General features: G+C 42.8%; 2 protein-coding genes across 2 annotated transcripts in view; one reads left to right on the top strand and one right to left on the bottom strand.

Annotated features, from left to right (window-relative positions):
- Nucleotides 1-6,286, bottom strand: part of METTL4 (methyltransferase 4, N6-adenosine) — a 276,066-nt gene extending 269,780 nt beyond the window's left edge. Inside the window, exon 1 of the mRNA XM_082259554.1 lies at nt 5,864-6,286. Coding sequence (XP_082115680.1) covers nt 5,864-6,109 — 246 coding nt within the window. The 5' untranslated portion in view covers nt 6,110-6,286. The remainder of the gene's footprint in view (nt 1-5,863) is intronic.
- SMCHD1 (structural maintenance of chromosomes flexible hinge domain containing 1) overlaps nt 1-26,015 on the top strand; it is a 1,054,086-nt gene that overhangs the window by 240,999 nt on the left and 787,072 nt on the right. The window lies entirely within an intron of this gene.

The raw sequence follows: 26,015 nt of genomic DNA, 5'->3' as shown, positions 1-26,015 counted from the left end.
GCCCCACTACAAGGGATCTTCTTTTTTTTTTTTCTTTTTTTCGGCCCAGAGTTAGGCTTTAATGCCCCATACACACGTGCAGATCGTCGGCCGAAAATGTTCGGCCGCCGAACGATTGGCCGATTTTCGGCTTGTTAGTATTATGCTTCTGACAGCCGACAGCGCACTTTCGGCCGAAAAGAATCTGTCGTGCAAGCATTAAAATTTTTGTATCCCGACACCAGAACGGCCGATTGTTCGCCAGTCAATACAGAATTCGGCCGACAGACAGCAGATTTGCAAGACTGGGCATGCTCAGAAAAGAAAAAACACAGGGAAAGTTAACCATCACATGACATCACTTCTGCAGTCGGCGGACAAAATTCTTGTGCAGTCTTTTGCACTTTTCAACAGACACGACAGCCCGGGGACAAAAGACGGCCGATCGTTCGGCCGACGATCTGCACGTGTGTACGAGGCATCAGTTATTACCGATGCAAGCTTTCAGGATGTCTGAGATCCTTTCCTCAGCTTTTATACATTTCTCTTGGAGAAAGGGATCTAAGGCATTCTAAAAGGTTGTATAACTGAAGACAAAAATATTAGTTTAGACCTTAGTGGGATTACACAACCTGTTAGAGTCCCTATTAGAGAGATTTTCCCTCTTTATTTGTCCTAGTGACTGTTATGGCCTAAATCCCAAATGTTGTGCTTACCAGAACAGGAATAGAGGTGAATAGGGACATTAGTTCTGGTGAGCCTGGTAACTACAAGCGGTTCCATCACTTTGGAAGGATTTCAAAGTGTTGTGTTTATAGGACAGGAGATTAAAAAAAGAAAAAGTTGAAAGGCGTTATCCTCCCATACTCGATCAAAATGAAAGCTTTGCCTTCAGTTCTACTTTAATAACTTAAAGTCGAACTCTGGGAACAATCTATTTTTTCTTCATTTGCTATGTTAAACTACATCTATTGATGGTAAAATTGTAGCGCTTAGAAAATAATAAAAAGTCTGTATAAAAAGAAAAAGTCCTTTAAAATCAATCCAAGCAATGGAAAACCACGTGTGGATGGAAATTATAGTGTACAGTCCGCTTTCCCTTAAAAGGCCACGTGACATAGACCACCACCAAGAGAGGTATCTTAAATACCCTTACCAGATCTCACCATGTATTGAGCAGTACACAGATTGGGCGTTCCCATTGGTGGAGGCGGGCGCATGTGCAGTAGAGGACGACGGCGGCCATCTTCCTGGCTAGAAACATCGGGATGAATACACACTGAAACGCTACTGCCACTCTGCAATAAATGTGAGTGCAATATATGTTACTTTTATGCAATAAAATCTTTTAAAAACGTATTGCACCATGAGAGGCTCCTCTTCTGTCTTTTTGAGATTAAGTGCGAGAGGATATCAGCGTTTATGACCTAGTGTACCTTGGATATCTGCTGGGAACCGATCTTATGTCCATTGATGTTTATATCTGTGTACTGCTCAATACATGGTGAGATCTGGTAAGGGTATTTAAGATACCTCTCTTGGTGGTGGTCTATGTCACGTGGCCTTTTAAGGGAAAGCGGACTGTACACTATAATTTCCAACCACACGTGGTTTTCCATTGCTTGGATTGATTTTAAAATTTTTTTCTTTTTATACGGACTTTTTATTATTTTCTAAGCGCTACAATTTTACCCTTTATATGCTTTATGATTGTTTCAGGATCATTTTGTGTAGCTGCTTTTTATACTATTATATATTCATTTATGTAACTTACTCAATCAAGTATTATATGAGTTCTAGCTAAGTGGTGCATAGCGCAGCTATTTTATACTATTTTACATCTATTGATGCCTTCCCCATAAGTGGCTGCTGCTGTGTCTGGAAAACTATTACAAGGCATTCCGTGAGGGGAGATTGTGAAGTTCAGTTGCACCTCCTCCATTCACGGAATGCCTTGTAGTCAGTGAAAAAAATACAAGACATTTTTTAAATAGATGAGATGAAACACAAGGGACCCGCTATCAGAGCTTTACTACAGTTGGAGCTGTAAGGCCTTGTTTTCAAAGGCATACTTAAAGGATAAATTCACCCTTGGGAACATGTAGCGTGTTCCCACTGCTGCAGCCTCCCCCCGACCCACCGCCTTTAGTGTCAGTGAGCCATGGATCTTCTTCCTGAACTCACTGTCATTATTTATTTATTTTTAAAACCCTCTCCGCCCACCAGGCTGTCAGCTTGTAGTTCTCAATGAACTACCAGGGCCCTGTTGAGAACTCTGGGTAGTTCATTGTCTCTTCCTGTCAGTGTATCCTGCCTGCCTGTATGAGGTATGAGCAAATAGCTTACACTGACAGTCTGCAGGAGACCTGCAATGCACTACGATTTGCTGATCCTACCCGCAAAAGGTGAACTTATCCTTTAGGCCAGTGGTTCTCAACTCTGGTCCTCAGGACCCACTAACAGGCCAGGTTTGCAAGATAACTGAAATACATCCCAGGTGATATCATTTGCTGCTCAGTGATTGCAGTATTCTAGTCTGCATCTCCCCAAGGTAATACTTAAAATCTGGCCTGTTAGTGGGTCCTGAGGACAGGAGTTGAGAACCACTGCTTTAGGCGTACACCCATGTGAGGGCTATGTTTTGCCTGCAGAGGATGCCCAAGTGTTGTGTGCAGGCAGTCCTATTTATGTCAATTGGAACACAACACCTGTGTTCCAGCACTGAGACTAAGGCCCCATTCACATGGAAGTACATAAGTGTACACCCACATGAGGGCTGTAATGGCATGCACAAGTTGCAGATGTGTTCAGTGCATCCATGTCAGTTGAGATGCAGCAGCTGCAGAGTGGACACAGCCCACTCTCCTCTATGGGCAGTCAGATGTGAACAGACTCCACTGTCTGTATACATCCGACTGCCATCCAATCCGATCCACCTAGATGGAGGGGGAATGGATCTGTTTGTTTTTAGCGGACCAGATCCATTTGCTGCTCCATAGAGAATGGGTGGTCCACCTGTCTGTTTTTCAGACTGCTCGTGTGAAAGTGCCACAAGTTCAATGTGATTCATATCGAGTGTGTGTGTGTGTGTGTGTGTGTGTGTGTGTGTGTAAATACATACATACATACATACTCCAAATGCATAAATTATACATTTCATACAAAAAGCCCAAAACAATTGCCGCGTGATAAACGTGCAGATCCACTCCAAGCAATTTGCACAAACTTCAGTGTGTTATCACCAAGACAGAACACCCATCTGCTTATCAAAAAATGTGACCTCCTAAACTTTTGCACTATAATGTGCTTTATTTTTTGCATATAGGAGGTTGCCTGTGGTTGGTGCTGCACTGGACAGAGTGGTGTAAGGCCTGTCTTGGGAGAAAGCTACTGTACCTGTATTGTCACTTTTTGTGTGCACTGGCTGCATATATCAGGCAGGTGGCATGCACACGTGACCTAATAAGCTTAAGGGGTCAAATGTTTATCACGGCACAATTTTTTTAGACTTTTTGTATGAAATGTATGTTTTATGCATATTATTTACTGCACTAGCACGTTAGAATGTACATATGATAATTATTCTCGAGATGACATTGCACTTTATTGTGGTTCACACTTATTTGATGGATGTTTTTTCTTTGTTTGCTCATGTAAGATATTTAGTTTTATTGCAATTTAGCACATTTGCACACACTTTGCTAGCATTAAAAGGGACATTACACCTAATTTTGATATAGCAAAAGATTTTGGCGTTGATGTATTCGGACCCCTGTTAGTGTGCTGCTTTTCCAGTCTGTGATATTGATTTGTATTTGCACTCATACTTTTCTTTTTCATTTGTTGTTTTCACATGCACTAAGCACAGAGGTACACACATATATAAAAAAGAGAAGACATGGTGGGAAGTGGACAGAGCAGGGGAGATGGGAATAGGGCAGGGGACATATGGGGTTGGATATAGGCAGAGCAGGGAAGATGGGGCTGTTAGGAAAATAAACATGGGGACAGTCTGGGTTACCAACCATTCATACATTTATAGACAGTTTTTTGTTTTTTTTTTAAAGGTGCTTTTCTCCTGTCTGTAAATGTCCTTAGACAAGAGAAGTGTGTCCGTAAATTTAGCATTTTCTCCCTAGCTCTGGTCTGTGCATGCACAGTTCCAGAGCCGAAGGGTTATTAGACAGATGAGCTTAGCCTAACCCGGGTATGGGAGGGTGCGTGTGACATCAGTGTGCTTGCCGCTTGTTTTTGGTAGTTTGAAGAAGGCGGGAGGGAGGAGGAGGAGGAAGGACCAACAGCTTGCCTGAGCCAGCCCACAGTGCCCTACAACTCGACCACAATGACCTAGCCCTGCCCACAGTGCCCTACAACCCGACCACAATGACCTAGCCCTGCCCACAGTACCTTACAACCCGACCACAATGACCTAGCCCTGCCCACAGTACCTTACAACCCGACCACAATGACCTAGCCCTGCCCACAGTACCTTACAACCCGACCACAATGACCTAGCCCTGCCCACAGTACCTTACAACCCGACCACAATGACCTAGCCCTGCCCACAGTACCTTACAACCCGACCACAATGACCTAGCCCTGCCCACAGTACCTTACAACCCGACCACTATGACCTAGCCCTGCCCACAGTACCTTACAACCCGACCACTATGACCTAGCCCTGCCCACAGTACCCTACAACCCGACCACAATTACCTAGACCTGCCCACAGTACCTTACAACCCGACCACAATGACCTAGCCCTGCCCCTTGTCTCTACAACCCGACCACAATGACCTAGCCCTGCCCCTTGTCTCTACAACCCGACCACAATGACCTAGCCCTGCCCACAGTGCCCTACTGCCTACATGCATGGAATGGACAATGATTTAAAAGGGAAGTGTGACTTGGAACCCTAATGCCTGATACACACGATGAGATTATCGGACGATTGATATTATCTGATAATATCGGATGAACTGTCCTGATTAGCTCTTGAAAGCTGTGTACTAATGATCAGATTATCGTGCGATTGTGTCATAAGCGGTATTTGTGTACAGGCCATAAGGTAAGGGGGGAGGGAGGACACTGATAAGTGGGAACTTTGCAAACTCTGGTGTAAAGAGGAACTCTGATGTAGGAGGGGCTCTGTCCCCAGAGCCCCTTACAGAGGTGCCAGCGTTCCCCCTTAAAGTATAACCCTGTCAGGTTTTTATTGCGGTCTTTGCACCCATTAAGATTTCCTCTCTATTTGTCCTGTTTACTAGTATCATTGAAAGTAAAAGAAAATCCCTTAATTTGCATGGATTTCCCATCACTTCCCGTTTAGCTATGGGACAGGAACGGAAGTCTCCGCCATGGGACACAAATGGCAAAATAAAATCTGACAGGGGTTATAACCCTCCCTTACGCTATCCAAAATGGAAAAAAAAAGTTTTGCCTAGAGTTCTACTTTAAATCAGGGTGCCCAGAGCCCCCTTCATCAGGGCCCCCCCTTACAGAGTAAAGGGGAACTCTGCAGATTCTGATGAAAAGGTCCATTTAGACAGGCACTGAGTCCCATCCGCCACATAGAGCTGCTGGGGGGGGGGGGGTGGCGGGCACCAAAACACACCTTCGCCTGTGTACACAAAAATCCTTGCACTGGCCCTGGGCCCCGTACAGTGGCAGCTTCCTGGCAGGCTTGCTAGGAGTAGGATCTGAACACCCCCATTTATCCAGCATGCTGAAGTTGGCACCTGCTTGAATAAGAAGCTGGCCGAATAAGGAGCCAACTTCAGCATCATCACTTATCCCTATTTGTGAATAAGAGCTGGGCAGACTGACCCTAAAGACAAGCAGCTGAATTTGTAGTCAGAAGCCACCCAGTTTTCATGCCCAGTACCTTTCTGACAGGCTTGCAGGCGGTGGGGGCTGCGTCTTCTTGCCAGTCGCTCGGTGCAGTCGTATTCTGATTGGCGGTGGTGGGGAGGTTCAATGAGAAGTAAGGTTTAACCACCTGGAAGAGCTCATCCTTCATCCTGTACACAGTCCTGGTATTCTCCTGTCCTCCCCCAACCTCATACCATTTATTTATTAGAGATAATTCATCCAGCAGCCACCCTGCAGGGCTCTCACACACTACAGCCATGGGAAGAGACAGGCAAGCATACTGTCACTAATGTGCCATGTCAGGCCAGGGCTGAGACAACGCAGCACATAACCAGATGTCTTCTCCCTATTATCAGGCTGCTCTGATCACACAGCACGGTCTATGAAGCTTCTACCGCTCGTAGGTTTGAAGAATCTTCTTCCTGTCCGGCTGATATCTCATTCCCCCCTCATACAGCCTTCAACACAAACTTCCTCGTCGGCAGCGCCATCTTGTGGTAGTTCTGCAAACTACAAGAATGCATTGGAAATATGAGCAGCTAGCTACTCTCTTTACACTTGTCACTTACAGACAATGGGGTTGATTTACTAAAGGCAAATCCACTGTGCACAACAAGTGCATTTGGAAGTGCAGTCGCTGTCGATCTAAGGGAGGAAATCTGAAATGAGGGAAAGCTCTGCTGATTTCTATCATCCAATCATGTGCAAGCAAAAATTCTGTTTTTTATTTTCCTTGCATGTCCCCCACAAATCTAGAGCGACTGCACTTCCAAGTGCACTTGTAGTGGATTGGCCTTTAGTAAATAAACCCAATGGGGTTTCCGCTGGACAAAATCACTTGACTTCTTGAATAAATACACTTATAAATCAGATCCCCCCCCCCCCCCCCCCAAGTAAGTTTAAACCACATTTTACCCCCCTTCCCCCCTCTTCATGACCAGGCCACTTTTTGCGATACGGCACTGCATTATTTTAACTGACAATTGCGCAATCATGTGAAGCTGTACCCAAATAAAATGTATATACTTTTCCCTACAAATAGAGCATTCCTTTGGTGGTATATGATCACCTCTGAGTTTTTTTAGTAGGGTTAAATCACGTTACCCCCCTTCCCCCCTCTTCATGACCAGGCCACTTTTTGCGATATGGCACTGCGTTAATTGAACTGACAATTGCGCAGTCATGTGAAGCTGTACACAAATAAAATGTATATACTTTTTTCCCCACAAAGAGAGCTTTCCTTTGGTGGTATATGATCACCTCTGAAATTTTTTAGTAGGGATAAATCACCAGGCCACTTTTTGCGATACGACACTGCGTTACTTTAACTGACAATTGCAAAGCTTTCGCCAAATAAAATGTATATACTTTTTTTCCCACAAATAGAGCCTTTGGTGTTATATGATCACCTCTGAGTTTTTTATTTTTTGCGCTATAAACAAAACAACAATTTTTTTAAAAAAGCAATATTTTTTACGTTCAGCTAAAAAAAGAAAATATCCAGCAAAAAAAAAAAAAAAAAAAATCAAATTTCTTCATAAATTTAGACCAATATGTATTATGCTACATGTTTTTGGTAAATAAAAATATCCCATTAAGCGTATATTGATTTTGGTTTGCGCAAAAGTTATAGCGTCTACAAACTATGGGATATTTTTTTTTTTTTTACTAGTAATGGTGGCAATCAGCAACTTATAGCGGGCCTGCGATATTGTAACAGACATTGTGACACTAAAGGGTTTATTTATTAAAGCTTAAGAGTGCAAAATCAGTCTCACTTCTGCATAGAAACAAATCAGCTTCCAGGTTTTATTGTCAAAGCTTTGTTGAACAAGCTGAAGTTAGAAGTTGATTGGTTTCTCTGCAGAAGACTTATTTTGCACTCTCCAGCTTTAGAAAAGAATCCCCCAACTGACACTTTTGACACTTTTTGGGGACCAGTGACACTAATACAGTGATCAGGGCTACAAACACAGTATGCACGGTCACTGTACTAATGACATTGGCTGGGAAGCGGTTAACATCAGGGGTGATCAAAGGGTTAGCTATGTGCCTAGGCAGTGCTTTACTTTACTGTGTGAGGTGCTTTTACCAGGGGAAGAGATGGAATTTATTCCCTGCATTGCAGGGACATAAATTATATCCCCTTTCTCCTGTCAGAACGGTTATCTACCTTGTTTACATTGACAGATCGCAGTTTTGTGTGTCTGCCTGATGATCAGCGGATGCCGGAGTTCAAAGAGTACCCTGTACCTATCGATCCGCTTCCGTGTGCAATTAGAGCGAAAACATAAAGTGTCTAATATAAAGGAGGAATCAGGTTGTCTAACATGAGGTGTCATAAAAGATGCTTCAGGTAATAAAAAAAAAAACTTAAAGGAGTATTGATTATAAAAAAAAAAAGCAGTAACCACATAAAAAAAATTGAAACCAGAAGGGGAATCAGATATAGTCAAGTCATGCAGATACAGGAAGCGATAAGGTGCCAAGAAGGTGTGGGCAGTGACCAACACACAACTGGGACCCAAATCACTCCGCTGTCAATCTATCAAAAGCATCAGAATGGTGGTCCAAGTTTTGTGAAATTGGTCTCTTTAGCTATGGCGAGCGTTTCTTCCATCTCATAAATGTTATCCATGATGCATACCCGCTCCTAATCAAAGGAACATTCAAGGTTTTAGAGTGTTTGAGGTTTTTACAGCATTCAGAAGGTGTTTTGTTAGAGTAGGTTTATATCTACCCAAAGGGTAATTAGAGATGTGCAAAAGACAGCAAACCGAGGCGAGGTTAATCTGTGTTTCTGTGATGTGTAGGACCAGCTTGTGAATTGTGTTCCAGAAAGTGGTTGTTAGAGAGCAATCCCACCATATATAATATGTTTCCCCTGGAAGCAAGCTTGGAAGGATGATGCAATGTTATCAGTTTTATGTTCCAAGATACCTCCCTTAACCACTTCTGGACCGGAAGATTTTCCCCCTTAATGACCAGGCCATATTTTGCGATTCGGCACTGTGTTACTTTAACAGACAAATGCGTGGGCGTGCAATGCTGTACTTAAATAAAATTGATGGCCTTTTTTCCCCACAAATAGAGCTTTCTTTTGGTGGTATTTGATCACCTGTGCGATTTTTATTTTTTGTGCTATAAACAAAAAAATAGCGACAATTCTGAAAAAAAATATATATATATATTTTTCACATTCTGCTATATAACATTCCCAAAAAAAAAAATCAAAAATGTTTTTAACATTTTAGGCCAATTTGTTTTCTGCTACATATTTTTGGTAAAAAGAAATTGCAATAAGCGTATTTTGATTGGTTTGCACAAAAGTTATCGCGTCTACAAACTACGGGACAGATTTATGTCATTTTTATTTATTTATTTTTTACTAGTAATGGCCGCGATCTGCGATTTTTAGTGAGACTGCGACATTGCGGCGGACAGATCGAACCCCTAACTGACATTTTTGACACTTTTGGGGGGACCACTGACATTACTACAGTGATGAATGCTAAAAATATGCACTGTTACTGTAATAATGACATTGGCAGGGAAGGGGTTAACATTGTGGGTCATCAAGGGGTTAAATGTGAGCCTAGGGGAGTGATTCTAACTGTAGGGGGTGTGGCTTGTGAAATTACCATAGAAAACTGTGATCCTATATAGAAGGATCACAGGGGCTCTATGATCATTCCAGGGAGAAGAACGGTCAGCTGTGTCTACATCGTCTGACCATTCTTCTCTCTCAGTGGGGAACGATCGCGGGTGTCAGGAGGCAATCGGAGCCACCTGACCCGTGCATCGGCTTCCCCGCTGCCAAGTGGGGCAGGAGCTGCCTCCAAGCGACCGACATAGCCCTACATCGGTTTGCCTGGGAGAGCCACACTGCCACAGTAAAATGGCGGCGTGTGGTCGGCAAGCGGTTAATAGACAAAATATTGGAGGACAGGGTAGCCTCTTTCAATGCCCTTGCTAGATATTTTCCTCCTTTATTGTCATGTTTGTAATAAACCCCTTTCCTAAAGAAAAGGACTGGTTTGGTTTCCAGCTCAAGTAAGTTTTGAAGGTCCTGATGGGCGTCTAGGAGCTCTGCTGCCAATTGTGCCCTTATTAAGAATTTATGTTGCACTTCCAACTGAGCTTTTTAGGTAGCCAAATCTGTGATCCACTGCACCGATTCTCATTTGCATTGGGCCCCTAAAAGTTCTCCCCTAAGAATACACTTATGGGCCTCACAAATTGTTAGAGGAGTAAGATCATCAGTTACATTTTGGCTAGTAAGTGTGAAGGGCTTTAGTCACTTTTTGGAGCACGTCAGGATTAGTTAGGAGGGCTGAACTTAACCACTTCAATACAGGGCACTTTCACCCCCTTCCTGCCCAGGCCAATTTTCCCCTTTTAGCGCTGTTGCATTTTGAATGACAATTGCGCGGTCATGCAACACTGTACCTACACCAAATTTATGTCATTTTCCCCCCCACAAATAGAGCTTTCTTTTGGTGGTATTTGATCACCTCTGGGTTTTTTCCTTTTTGCTAAACAAATAAAAAAAGACCGAAAAGTTTGAAAAAAAAGAAAAGTTTTTTTTGTTTATGTTATACAATTTTGTAAATAAATACGTTTTTTCCTGCACTGATGAGCACTGATGAGACTGCACTGACAGGCACTGATGAGGAGGCACTGATGGGGTGGCACTGATGGGGTGGCACTGATAGGCGGCACTGATATGTGGCACTGATAGGTATCACTGATATGCAGCATTGGTGGGCACTGATAGGCGGCACTGCTGGGCACTGATAGGTGGCATTGATGGGCATTGATTGGTGGCACTGATGGGCACTGATAGGTGGCACTAATGGGCACTGATAGGCGGCACTGGTGGGCACTGATGGGCACTGACGTGCGGCACTGATCGGTACTGACAGGCGGCACTGATGGGCACTGATAGGCGGCACTGGTGGGCAATAATGGGCACTGTTGGGCGACACTGATAGATGGCAATGATGGGCACTGGTGGGCAGCACTGATAGGGAGGGCACTGGTGGCGAGGGCAATGGGGGGCTCCCTGAGCCCTGATTGCCATCCCTGGTGGCCATAGTGGGCATCCCTGGGGTCATAGGTGGGCATCCTTGGGGTCATGAGTGGGCATCCCTGGTGGTTCTAGTGGCACCCCCCCCCCGAGGGTCTGCACTGGTAATCAATGATCTGATTACCAGTGCTGACCCCCCCTGTCAGGGGAGACGTCGATCGGCGCTCCTTTACTCGTGCCTGTCAGGCACGAACTAAGGAAAGCCGATCAACGGCTCTTCCTGTTTACTATGTGACCAGCCGTGATTGGACACGGCTGGTCACATGGTAAAGAGCCTACGTCAGTAGGCTCTTTACCGAGATTGGAGATGCAGGGAGTCAGACTGACACTTTGCATCACAGATCGCCACTCTGCGCGCCCCCGGGGGGCGCGCAGAGCTGTATTATCCTGCCGCCGTCATATGACATCCGGTCGGGATAATACAACCACAATCCCGCCGTCAATTTGCTATAGGGCGGGCGGGATGTGGTTAATCTTCACATACAACGTTTATCACAAGTTTCAGACAGTTCTAAATTAAGTGAGGTGGGAACGTGGTCCAAGAAGTTTAATATACCAATACGAGCATCAGCCAAGGTCGTTAAATCTTTCTGCATGATGAAAACATAATCAACTTGGGAATACTTGTCATGAGGTGCGAAATACGTAAAATCCCAGCCCGTCAGGTTCACCGTACGCCACGAGTCAACGAGTGACATTGTTTTATTAATGTCACAATTTAATCAATTGTTTTATTAAATGTTTTAGTAACATTTTAAAATTTTTAAAAATATGATACATCACGCTGGACTTTCTGTATAAGGTATTCTAAATGGGTTTAAGGGGATGTTAAAATTCCCACTCAGGAGAATGCATCCAGAGGCAAAGCTTTTAAGTTCCTCTACAAAACTAAATGTGGGCGGAATTAGGGAAGTAAACATTAGCCATGGTCATGGCTCTCTAGGTGCTTTAAGAAACAAGAATTATCATCAGCATGAAATAAGCTAGAAACCTTATCTTTAAAAATATCAACTGCAACAGTGAGCCCTATGGCAGTTAAATGTTTAAGTGGCCACCAAAAAAAAAAAACAAACACATCGGATATGCGTCAGTACCAGGACAGTAACTATCTTGAAACAACCATAGCACCCTGAAGAAAGTCTAAGTTCAAAGTAGCCAGTTGGCAATGAGAACCTGCAAAAGACAAGGCTACATAAACTATATCCAGTTATTAGGCTAGGCAGATAGTAATATGCAAGGATCCTCAGTAGAGCAAACTGCAATAGTTCCAGTATCCAGAAAGAGGGAGTGTAACAGAGAACTCCAGCAGTGAATCAAACCTTCCTTTGAAGAACAACACAGGCCTGTCAGCTCTGGTCGCGGAACCTAGATTGTTTGAAATGAAAAGGTGAACCGCCTAAACCAAATCCCGTTTGCTTGCCATATTTTCCTTTTTTCACCAGCGGTTGGGTAGAAGATGAATGAGAACTGTGAGTAGGACTGCATTCCTCAGTCGGCAACCGAAAATCTGTGTATCAATCAGGCAAATCGGTGAAAGGTAGATGTAGATTTTCACAGAATTTTGGGAGCTCATCAGACATCCGCGGTAGAAACAGTTTTTGATTGAACGTAGCTTGAAGGGCAAAAGGGAAACACCATTTATAGGTGACACCCTTTTCTCTAAGCAAGTCTAGCATGGAGTGCATAGCCCTTTTGTTTTGAAGTGTAATGGGTGAAAGCTCTTGGTACAGAGATTGCACTATTGATAACTTGGTTGTTCCGACGTTCCTTATTAAAAATTGCTTCTTCTAGCAAAAAGCTCTGGAAACAAAATATAATGTCCCATAGAGGAACCAAATTAGGTGGTTTCGACCTTAGTGCCTTTTGAGCCTGAACAAATTTATTGGGTGATTCCACAGGCCTTGATCGATTGTAATGCTGAGGGAAGTTGGTCAGAGTTGATAGATTCAGGAACACCCCTCACCCTAATATTGTTTCTCATGCCCCTGTTGTCCAGGTCTTCCAGGTGTCTGTTTATAGCGATTAGATGAGCGGAATGTGAAGCTGTGACCGATTCAAGGTGTGTTATAGCTCTGTCCCTCTTGATATCTGCCTTTTCTATTGTGGTCATTTTTTCTGTGAGAGCTAGGAGATCAGCCTTCAGGTCTGTTATAGCCACAATGAATGTGAAATGTGATTAATAGATTTTCATGAGCTCACAAAAACATGGAAACACAATTTTACAGATTTGACACAGACCTCTCTTAGCCAACAGATCTTCACAACTCAATGTTTAAAAATGCACGGGCATAAATTGTTACACCATGCACCAAGACTTGCTAAAAGTCAAAATTGTTTTTGGTAAAATAAACTTCTACTAAGTTAATTTAAGAATACGTCACAACTGCACCATTTACTATGAAATGAAATCAGCCTCAAGGGAATTTATACATATGTGTATAATCTCCCAAGATTAAGAAATAGACCGGTCATACTGCAGTTAGAATTATCTAAATTCAATTCTTGATGCTATAAAGATAATCAAATAGTTCAGTCAGATGTATATGGCAAGCAAATTGCCTATAGAAAAATATAAATTTATACTTTACCAAAACTTCTATGTCTGTTGCCTGAGATGTCACTTTTGAATAGCCTGCCTCAGCTTCAAATGTCTCCCATCAGTGTGTCAGAACCTCCTCATAGTATCCTACTTTTTTCCTCTCTATCTTTCCAAATCTCTTTTCCAACTTACATTAAACTTTTATTCTTTGGGAATGTGGGTGTGGATTTTGTTTTCAACGTGAAAACGCGTCAGATGGGGCCTCATTTCACTATGTAACTCTACCTTATCAACAGGGGGCACTGTTTTTCTGTATAGAAATTTGGGGAAAATAGTTTAATTCAACTATTTTCTCAAAGATAACCTTCTGACCTAAGCCTTAGAGAAAAAGCTAAATCTTAGTATGTTGTCTACTATGCCAATATACTGTCAAGAATATCAGTCTCCTTAAAGACATACCATATTTATCGGCGTATAACACACACCTCAAATTTAGGAGGGAAATTTTAGGAAAAAAGCTTAAATTTGAAATAAACAGCATTGAACTCAGTGCCCGTGAATGCAGCCTCATCAGCGCAGGGTTCATTCAGCCTCATCAGCGCAGTGTTCATCAATGCAGCCTCGCCAGCGCAGTGTCCATCAATGCAGCCTCGCCAGCGCAGTGTCCATCAATGCAGCCTCGCCAGCGCAGTGTCCCCCAGTGCAGCCTCGACAGCGCAGTGTCCCCCAGTGCAGCCTCGCCAGCGCAGTGTCCCCCAATGCAGCCTCGCCAGCACAGTGTCCCCCAGTGCAGCCTCGCCAACGCAGTGTCCCCCAGTGCAGCCTCGCCAACGCAGTGTCCCCCAGTGCAGCCTCGCCGCGCAGTGTCCCCCAGTGCAGCCTCGACGGCGCAGTGTCTATCAATGTAGGGCAAAGTAACAGCAGCCTCGCCAGCGCCATTGCAGAGAGCGGTGATATACCGGTATTTTAAAAATGCCGCGCTGAGAGGCAGAGGGGGCGGGCCGGACCGAGGAGAAGCGAGGACAAGCGGCCGCTGTTATCAGTAGTCCCGGAGCCCTTTGATAGACGTCACACGTCCCGTGTCTCGGCATTGGATCACTGTTCTGTCTATCATAGGAGGGGGGACTTCCTATGACAGCAACCGCTCTTCCTTCCTTCTACTCGGCCCGGCCCGCCCCCCCTCCTCTGCCTTTCAGCGCTGCCTGGACTGTTTTTTTTTTTTTAATAGATCGGCGTATAACACGCACTGGTGTTTTGCCCTGCATTTTAAGGAGGAAAAAGTGTGTGTTATACGCCGATAAATACGGAATAGGGTCTGAAACCACGACAACTAACATTCCTTTTACAAATACCTTGAAAATGAAGTAACCTAAAGTGAAATCCAAGTCACTAATTAGTTCTTTACACATAAAAAAAAAGATATACATATTGTCCAATTCTATATAATTAACCACTTGCCGACTGCCGCACGACTGTATACTGCGGCAGTCAGCCCCCTGCAGGCAAAGCGACGTACCGATACTTCGCTCGTTCCCGCCGCTCTGGGGCGCACTCCCCCGTCACTGCTGATGATCTGATTGGGTTCATAACCGATCAGTCATCAGCTCCTGTTAATCGGTCCGGCCCAATCAGATACTGTTCTGTGCCTGTGTAATGTAAACACAGGCACAGAAAAGAACCGCTCTCCCCTCCCATGATCCTTTTTGGATTCATCGAGAGGAGAGAGCAGAACTAAAACTGTGAATACTGCACCAGCACACCCACTTAGATAGGCCCATTTCACCCCTGATCACCCCCCCCCCCCAGTTAACCCCCTACACCCCCTGTCACAACACACACTGTATACTGTATATAGCATTTTCCTATATACCCGTATAAGTGTGACTTGCAGCCCTTCCTTTTACACTTAGGATACCCGCCACCCCCCCATAAAGATTTAACCCCCTGATTCCCCCTGATCACCCCCAGTTAACCCCTTCCCCCCTGTCACATTGCACACTAATACACAGGTAATGTAGTGTTTTACTGTATTTTGTATTAGTGTGATTGTGACTTGAGTTTGCGCTAGCGAGTTAGTTTATATCCCAATGAGGTTTAGGGTCCCCGACACCCCCCAATAAAGATTTAACCCCCTGATCACCCCTACACCCCCTGTCACAACACACGCTGTATACAGTATATAGCATTTTCCTTTATACCCGTATAAGTGTGACTTGTGACCAGGTTTAGCGCTTGCGGCCTTTCCTTTTATACTTAGGATACCCGCCAGCCCCCCCCAATAAGGATTTAACCCCCTGATCACCCCCTTCCCCCTGTCACATTGCACACTATACACAGGTAATATAGTGTTTTACTGTATTTTGTATTAGTGTGATTGTGACTTGAGTTAGAGCTAGCGAGTTAGTTTCTGTCCCAAGGAGGTTTAGGGTCTCCGCTGTCCCCCCAAATAAAGATTTAACCCCCTGATCCCCCCCAGTTAACCCCTACACCCCCTGTCACAACACACACTGCATACAGTATATAGCAGTTTCCTATATACCTGTGTCACTGTGACTTGTGACCAGGTTTAGCGCTTGCGGACGTTCCTTTTAGGGTTAGGATACCCGCCACCCCCCCTCCATAAAGATTTAACCCCACTGATCCCCTTCCCCCCTGTCACATTGCACACTATACACAGGTAATATAGTGGTTTACTGTATTTTTGTATTAGTGTGATTGTGATTTGAGTTAGCGCTAGCAAATTATTTTCTGTCCCAAGAAGGTTTAGCGCAGATCCCTGGCGCATAGTTAGAAATAACCCCTTGATTACCACATACACACACACACATACACTTCCATTATGAGTATAGTGTTTAAACAGATCAATATCTGATCTGATATGAACTATACTAGCGTCCCCATCGTTTAGGGTTCCCAAAACGTGGTGTTTGCACGATCAGCACTGATTCCTGCCAGCATCTGCATTTAACCCCTCCGCCCAGCCCACCCCACCCCACCCAGCCAAGTGCAGTAATCAATAGATTACTGTCACTTACAAAAAACACAACACACAAAACCGCTGTGTTAGCAGAGTCAGGCCTGATCCCTGCTAGCATTAGCAGTTTTTCTTTGTAGCAGTTGAAATAGTCCTTGACAACCAGGTGCTTTTTTTACCTGTAAGTCACACTACTGTACTGGTACATTTAGTTACTAAAATGACCAAACGGTGGTACAGTAGTACAGAGGCTTACCGTATACTGACCATGTCAGATGAGAGCGAAGGGGAAGCCTCTCTGGCAGAATCAGGGTCAGTATACGAACCTGAAGTGAGCAGCGTCTCCCTGACAGATAGCTCAGACGACAGAAGGGTCCCTGTTAGAACCAGGCATACCCGACCCCATTCTAGAGTTGCTGAGGTGCAAGAATCGCAGGGTGCTCGTATGGAGCAGAGTGTCGGTACTAATGCTGCTCATCCTTCTGGCGGCCTGGTAAGCCCCAGCGGCCTAGTACACCCTGGACCTAGAACAACCAGCACTGCAGTATCACTTGGTGACGTGGGTAGTCCCATAAGTGCAGTTGAAGCTGGTGCGTTGGCTAGCACAAGTAGTGGCTCGCAGCCACCGCATATTTGAAGACAGGCCGTAGAGCCCATAGTGCCCTCCCTGATGCGCTGGCATATTCCAATTGGCAACCCACTGATACTACAGCGCCCGTACTTCCCCCATTCACTGCCCAACCTGGAATCCACGTGGAAACAGACAATTTTACGCCCCTGAATTTTTATGAGCTGTTCTTCACGGAAGATCTTTTCAGCTCTATTGTGGATCAATCAAATTTATATGCACAACAATTCACAACCCAAATTCGCCCCTTGCCAGACCATTCAGCTGGAAACCTATAACGGTTCCCGATTTTAAAATCTTTCTGGGCCTTTCCCTCAACATGGGCATAACCAAAAAGAGTGAATTGCAGCTATATTGGTCAAATTAGCCCAATTCACCATATGCGCGTGTACTCTGCCTCCATGTCCAGGGCGAGATACGAGCAAATTCTGTGATTTATGCATTTCAACGACAATGAAATCTGTCGTCTTTGGGGAGACCCTGAATATGATCGGCTCCACAAAATTCGGCCCCTTGTAGACCACTTCAATCAATGGTTTGCAGCCTTGTTTACCCCCGAACAAGTTGTCTGCGTTAATGAGTCCCTGATTATGTTTACAGGCTGCCTTGCTATGAAACAGTATCTCCCCAGCAAGCATGCCAGATACGGGGTCAAACTGTACAAGCTGTGTGACAGGGCCACAGGCTATACAGTTAGTTTCCGGGTCTACGAGGGAAAAGATAGCTCTGTGGAGACCCCCAACTGCCCAGACTACATAGGGAGCAGCGGCAAGATAGTTTGGGACTTGGTGTCACCCTTATCCGGAAAGTGTTACCATTTGTACGTGGACAACTTTTACACAAGCGTGCCACTATTTAGTCATCTTCTTGAATTACAAATTGGCGCATGTGGCACCGTGCGACCAAATCGCCGGAGCTTCCCCCAACGGCTTGTAAATTCCCGTTTCAGTCGGGGGGAGAGAGCCTGCTTGAAAATGGACAAATTGCTTGCAGTGAAGTGGAGGGATACATGGGATGTTTTTGTTCTGTCCTCCCTTCACACAGACACGACGATCCAAATTCCTATAGCAACTGGCGTTCTGGAGAAACCCCTCTGTGTCCACGACTACAACCTTAATATGGGAGGGGTGGACCTTAATGACCAGCTTTTGGCGCCGTATTTAGTTGCCCGTAAAGCCAGAATCTGGTACAAAAAAGTGTCTGTTTATATAAATAAATATAAAATAAAAAAGCCAAAAACAGTTGTCGTGTCAGTTATTATAATGTTCATCTACTTTTCCTACTGTACTTTTACTGTACTTTGTTTGTTTTTCATTCTTGTCTTGTACTTTGTTTGTTTTTCATTCTTTTCTTAACCTGTTTCCCTTGCAGGTACTCGTCGGCTGCCACACTGATTTTATATATTCTGACACAAACAGCGTTTGCGCTTAGCATATATGGATGCCTCTGATGGCAGTGCTGTGGTAGGTTGATTTCACCACTGCAGTTAAAATACCTTTAGGTATACGTGGAATATTGTCATGTATACCCACCATTAAATAAGTGGGTTTGGATGTTTGGGCGGTTAATGGTGTGTATGCTACAGAATTTTCCTGTAGTGATTTCTGTTAGGTTCTCTTTTTTTCGTTCAGCCGACAGGCTGCATGATAAAAAAAAAAAACCTACACTATATGCCAAACAAGGACCAGCAATGTACTGGTATTTTGCTGGACTTTGAGTGGTTATACCAGGATGATGCCTGCAGATTTAGGCATCATCTTGGTATCGTTTTTTACAGCCAGCGGTAGGCTTACATGTAAAAGCAATCCTAGAGCATAATTGGCCGCTAGACTGCTTTTACAAGCAGTGGGATGGGACTCCAACCCCCCCCCCCCCTCCCGCCGCCTTCCCCGGTTTTTCTCTGGCTCTCCTGTCCCACCGGTTAACCCGAGAGTGCAGCCAGTGGTTCAATTATCTAACCATAGAGCTGATTGGAGACAAGAATGGCTCCAATTATCTCTTTGGCCTAAGATACCGGAAGCTACGAGCATTTAATGACTTCTGTTTCGCCAGAAATAAACAGCGCCTTTGGGAAATTGGGAAAGCATTTTATCACACCAATTTTGGTGTGGTAAGATGCGTTAAGATCAGAGGAGAGATCTAGGGTCTAAAAGACCCCAATTTAAAAAAAAAAAAAAAGAGTACTTGTTTGCCATCATAGGGGAAATTTAAATTCACTGTGATAACAATAAAAATGATTTAAAAAAAAAAGAAAAATGAAAGGAAAGGTGTCAAAATAACATAAAAAAGCTAAATAAATAAAAAATGTAAACCCCCCCCCCCCGTGCTTGCACGCAAAGTCGCGCGCAAGCGTTGGTCTAGTGTCATATGTAAACCGCAATTCAGCATGCGTGTGAGGTATCGCCGCGAACGCCAGGTCAAGGGCAGTAATTCTTGCAGTAGACCTCCTCTGTAAGTATAAAGTGGTAACCTGTAAAGACTTTTAAAGGCTTTTAAAAATGTACGTAGTTTGTTGCCGTGTCATGTTTGGTATCTATGTACTCGGCATAAGATCATCTTTTAAATTTTACCAAACAATTTGGAATTATACAGTGTATTTGTGCATTAAATTTAACAAAAAATTTATTTTTTTTGCAGAAATTGCGTTTGGAAAATCTGTGCGCAAATACCGTGTGACAAAAAAATTTGCATCATCCACCATTTTGTTTTGTAGGGCCTATGCTTTAAAGAAATACCGTATTTATCAGCGTATAACACGCACTTTTTCCTCCTAAAAATGGAGGAAAAAGCAGCAGTGCGTGTTATACGCCGAGTTCAAAGCTGTTTATTTTAAATGTAAGCTTTTTTCCTGAAATTTCTCTCCAAATATTGAGGTGCGTGTTATCCGATAAATATGGTATATAATGTTTGGGGGTTCAAAGTAATTTTCTAGTAAAAACAAAATATTTTTTCATGTAAACAAAAAGTCACAGAAAATGCTTGGTTTTCAAGTGGTTAGAAGAGTGGGTGTTGTGTGGCTAAGATTGAGCATAAAATGCCGGGACAGTTCAAACACCCCCCAAATTACCTCTTTTTGGAAAGTAGACACCCAAAGCTATTTGCTGAGAGGCATATTGAGTCCATGGAGTATTTTATATTTTGCCCTAAGTTTCGGGAAGGTGACAATTTTTTTTTTTCACAAAGTTGTCACCAAATGATATATTGCTCACACATGTCATGGGTATATGTGAAATGACACCCCAAAATACATTCTGCTGCTTTTCCTGAGTACAGGGATACCACATGTGTGAGACTTTTTGGGAGCCTAGCTGTGTATGGGACCCCGAAAACCAATCACCGCCTTTAGGTTTTCTAATGGCCTAAATTGTGCATTTTACTTCCGCACTACCTGTCACAGTTTCAGATTCCCTGAAATTTCAAGATAGCACAAAACCCCCCCAAATGACTCCATTTTGCAAAGTAGACACTCCAAGCTATTAGCTAAGAGGCATGGTGAGTCCATGGAATAGTTTATATTTTGCATCAAGTTTCGGGAAAATTATTATTATTTTTTGTTTTTTTTTGTTTTTTTTCCACAAAGTTGTCACTAAATGATATATTGCTCACACATGCAATGGGTATATGTGGAATGGCACCCCAAAAATACATTCTGTTGCTTCTCCTGAGTACAGGGATACCCCATGTGTGAGACTTTTTGGCAGTCTAGTGTACAGGACCCCGAAAACAAATCCCCACCTTCAGGCTTTCTGAGGACGTAAATTGTTGATTTCACTCCTTACTACCTATCACAGCTTTGAAGGCCATGAAATGCCAAGATAGCACAACCCCCTCCCCCCAAATTACCCCATTTTGCAAAGTAGACACTCCAAGTTATTAGATGAGAGGCATGGTGAGTATTTTGCAGCTCTCATTTATTTTGGGAAAAAAAACTTTGTGTAAAAAAGCAAAAAAAAAAAAAGAAAATAATAATGTTCCCGGAACTTGTGGCAAAATATAAAATATTTCATGGACTCACCATGCCTCTCAGCAATTAGCTTGGAGTGTCTACTTTGCAAAATGGGGTCATTTGGTGGGGGTTTTGTGCTCTCTTGAAATTTTAGGGCCCCCGAAACTGTGACAGGTAGTGCGGAGGTGAAATGCACAATTTACGCCATTAGAAAACCTGAAAGTGGTGATTGGGTTTCGGGTCCCGTACACAGCTAGGCTCCCAAAAAGTCTCACACATGTGGTATCTCTGTACTCAGGAGAAGCAGCAGAATGTATTTTGGGGTGTCATTTCACATATACCCATGGCATGTGTGAGCAATATATCTTTTAGTGACAACTTTGTGTTAAAAAAAATTTAAAAAAAAATGTAATATTCCCGAAACTTGTGGCAAAATATTAAATATTCCATGGACTCACCATGCCTCTCAGCAAATAGCTTGGGGTGTCTACTTTCCAAAATGGGGTCATTTGGGGAGGGTTTGTGCTATCTTGAAATTTCATTGCCTCCGAAACTGTGATGGGTAGTGAGGAGTAAAATCAAAAATTTACGCCATTAGAAAACCTGATAATGGTGATTGGATTTCGGGGTCCCGTACACAGCTAGGCTCCCAAAAAGTCTCACACATGTGGTATCTCTGTACTCAGGAGAAGCAGCAGAATGTATTTTGGGGTGAAATTACACATATACCCATGGCATGTGTGAGCAATATATAATTTCAATGACAACTTTGTGTAAAACAAAAAAAAATTTTTTTTTTTAGTCATTTTTCAAACACCTGTGACAAAAAAATGAAATATTCAATGAGCTCAACATGCCTCTCAGGATCTTCCTTAGGATGTCTACTTTCAAAAAGTGGTAATTTGGGGGGTTTTGTACTGCCCTGCCATTTTAGCACTTCAGGAAATGAGATAGGCATTAAGAAAGTAAAAGCTGCATAAATTCCAGTATTTACACCATAGTTTGTAGACGCTATAACTTTTGAGCAAACCAATAAAAATTCGCTCATTGAGATTTTTTTTGTCAAAGACATGTAGCTATATACATTTTGCCTAAAATATATGACATAAATTAAGTATATTGGATATTTTTTAAAAGACAAAGTAGAAAATGTCAATTTTTCGCAAAATTTTAACTTTTTTTATTAATATCGCAAAAAAATAAAAAGTGCAGAGGTGATCAAATACCACCAAAAGAAAGCTCTGTTTGTGGGGGAAAAAAAGGATGTAAATTTCGTTTGGGTACAGCATTGCATGACCGCGCAATTGTCAGTTAAAATCACGCAGTGCCAAGTTGAAAAAAGGGGTCTGGTCTTTGAGCAGCCAAATCCTCCAGGGCTTAAGTGGTTAAGGCTGATTCCTATTATATCAATAATAATATACTTCAAGGAATTGAAGTAATTCAAGGAGTACCTTTCCCCAATATATAATGAATATCGATTGAATATTATAAAAGTGAATACGTATAAAAAACATTACTTGAACTTATTAAATTAAAGAAAAAAAAAACATAAAAAAATGAAACATCCTGATCCCTTTTTCATTGTTGAACTCGAGACAAGAATGACATCACTCTCATCATAACCTAGCCTGGCACCATGGCTAGTCCTTATCTTGGCGTGTTGTCTGGGCCCCTTTAATTTATTGGCCTGAGAAGGGATTTGCTAAGCCTCTAAACTTTTCTGTAAGAATCTACACTCAAGGATAATGAACTTACATTCACCTCATGACAAAGAGGGCTGCCAGGATGCCCATATAACAATATGTAAAATATGTATGGGCCTTATATGATTCCTTTTAGCCCCAATAGTTCCGACATCTGACTAGAGAACGTACATTATTGCATTGATACAGTCCAGCAGAGCCTGTCGTGAATATACAGAATAATGCTTAAATAGGAACTCTATTCACTTTACATAATTAATTTGTGCCAAGCTGGCCCAAAAAAACTATATCCCTCATTAATCTGTGAGGCCGCTGGATGTGGGGTATAAACTGTATGGAGCTTCTGCTGCGTACAGTATACAGCACTGTGTTCTGGGTGAGAGTCGAGACTTCCTGTCTCATACCCAGAACACAAAAGAGTCAACTGCAGCGGCGCTCAGCCGCTTAGAGCAAGCATTGAATATAAAGCTTTCTCTGATTGGCAGACAGAGGTTGTGACATCATCAGCACGCTTCTCTGACATTTGCGTAAACCAATCACCAATATACACTTATTGGGAATTTTTATACCAAAAACATGTAGCAGAATACATATAGGCGTAAATATATGAAGAACTTTGATTTTTTTACATTTTCTATTTGATACATTTTATAGCAGAAACTAAAAATTTTTACTTTTCAAAATTGTTTTCTTTTTTGTTTATAGCGCAAAAAATAAAAAATGCAGAGGTGATCAAATACCACCAAAAGAAATCTCTATTTGTGGGAAAATAAATGACAATTTTCATTTGGGTATAGTGTTGCATTGCATGCAATTGTCAGTTAAAGTAACACAGTGCGGTATCGCAAAAAAATGGCCTGGTCATGAAGGAGGGTAAATCTTATAGGAGGTCAAGGGTTAAACAATTTATTGTAATTTTAACAGCTATGCTAAGATATATATATATATATATATATATATATATATATATATATATATATATATACAGTCAGGTCCATAAATATTGGGACATCTAGACAATTCTAATCTTTTTGGCTCTATACACCACCACAATGGATTTGATATGTAACAAACAAGATGTGCTTTAACTGCAGACTTACAGCTTTATTTGAGGGTATTTACATCCAAGTCAGGTGAACGGTGTAGGAATTACAACAGTTTGTATATGTGCCTCCCTTTTTAAGGGACCAAAAGTAATGGGACAGATTAACAATCATAAATCAAACTTTCACTTTTTAATACTTGGTTGCAAATCCTTTGCAGTCAATTACAGCCTGAAGTCTGGAACACATAGACATCACCAGACGCTGGGTTTCATCCCTGGTGATGCTCTGCCAGGCCTCTACTGCAACTGTCTTCAGTTCCTGCTTGTTCTTGGGGCATTTTCCCTTCAGTTTTGTCTTCAGCAAGTGAAATGCGTGCTCAATCGGATTCAGGTCAGGTCAGGTGATTGACTTGGCCATTGCATTAAATTCCACTTCTTTCCCTTTGGTTGCTTTCACAGTATGCTTCAGGTCATTGTCCATCTGCACTGTGAAGCACCGTCCAATGAGTTCTGAAGCATTTGGCTGAATATGAGCAGATAATATTACCCAAAACACTTCAGAATTCATTCTGCTGCTTTTGTCAGCAGTCACATCGTCAATAAATACAAGAGATCCAGTTCCATTGGCAGCCATACATGCCCACGCCATGACACTACCACCACCATGCTTCACTGATGAGGTGGTATGCTTTGGATCATGAGCAGTTCCTTTCCTTCTCCATACTCTTCTCTTCCCATCACTCTGGTACAAGTTGATCTTGGTCTCATCTGTACATAGGATGTTGTTCCAGAACTGTGAAGGCTTTTTTAGATGTTGTTTGGCAAACTCTAATCTGGCCTTCCTGTTTCTGAGGCTCACCAATGGTTTACATCTTGTGGTGAACCCTCTGTATTCACTCTGATTGATGACTTTGATTGATGACTTTGACACACATACACCTACCTCCTGGAGAGTGTTCTTGATCTGGCCAACTGTTGTGAAGGGTGTTTACTTCACCAGGGAAAGAATTCTTCGGTCATCCACCACAGTTGTTTTCCGTGGTCTTCCGGGTCTTTTGGTGTTGCTGAGCTCACCGGTGCATTCTTTCTTTTTAAGGATGTTCCAAACAGTTGATTTGGCCACACCTAATATTTTTACTATCTCTCTGATGGGTTTGTTTTGTTTTTTCAGCCTAATGATGGCTTGCCTCACTTATAGTGACAGCTCTTCGGAACTCATATTGAGAGTTCACAGCAACAGATTCCAAATGCAAATAGCACACTTGAAATGAACTCTGGACCTTTTATCTGCTCCTTGTAAATAGGATAATGAGGGAATAACTCACACCTGGCCATGGAACAACTGAGAAGCCAATTGTCCTATTACTTTTGGTCCCTTAAAAAGTGGAAGGCACATATACAAACTGTTGTAATTCCTACACCTTTCACCTGATTTGGATATAAATACCCTAAAATTAAAGCCGCAAGTCTGCAGTTTAAGCACATCTTGTTTGTTTCATTTCAAATCCACTGTGGGATGTTGATCTGGTCAGTTAAGTATCAGCAAAAGGATTAATCCCGTTATTTTGGCAGAAAGAAGAAGTACCAACTATAGGAGACTGGGTTCAAAGAGTAGAGAGAATAAGAACACTAGAATACCTGAGGGAATGGGAGGAGGATGAGACAGAGGAATGGAGTGACACATGGGAAAATTGGAAGGAGTTTAAGAAAACAAGAGAGTATACCAAATGGAGTGGAGAAAAAGAGAAAGTTATCTAGTACGAAGAAGGGGTGGGGGGGGGGTGTAGGAGTAACAAGGAATTAATTGGGGAGGGGAGAAGTTACATAATTGGAAAAATTGTTGTCTTTTATTGTGTGTAATGGTTTTGTATCTTTTTCTATTTGAAAACAATAAAAAAATGTATAAAAAAAAAGTATCAGAGGGGGTTGTTAATCAGTTTCAGCTGCTTTGGTGTTAATGAAATTAACAACAGGTACACTGGATGGGCAACAATGAGGCCACCTCCAAAGCAGGAATGGTTTTACAGGTGGAGGCCACTGCAGTGAGTGAGTGGCGTCAGGACTCGGAGTGTAAGCATGCATGCCAGTTTTAACTTAGAATGAGTCCCACCACCTGGCCTGCAACATGCATTCATTGCTTGACTGGCTGCTATCGATGTGATGTCCACTGGCAGGCACAGGCAGCAGTTATCATACAAGAATGGCAGTGGTGAGAATGTACAGAATCACAGATGTTCACAA

Source organism: Pelophylax lessonae (assembly GCF_965119305.1).
Source record: "Pelophylax lessonae genome assembly, chromosome: 5".
Classification (NCBI taxonomy): domain Eukaryota; kingdom Metazoa; phylum Chordata; class Amphibia; order Anura; family Ranidae; genus Pelophylax; species Pelophylax lessonae.
This window is presented reverse-complemented; position numbering and strand designations above follow the sequence as displayed.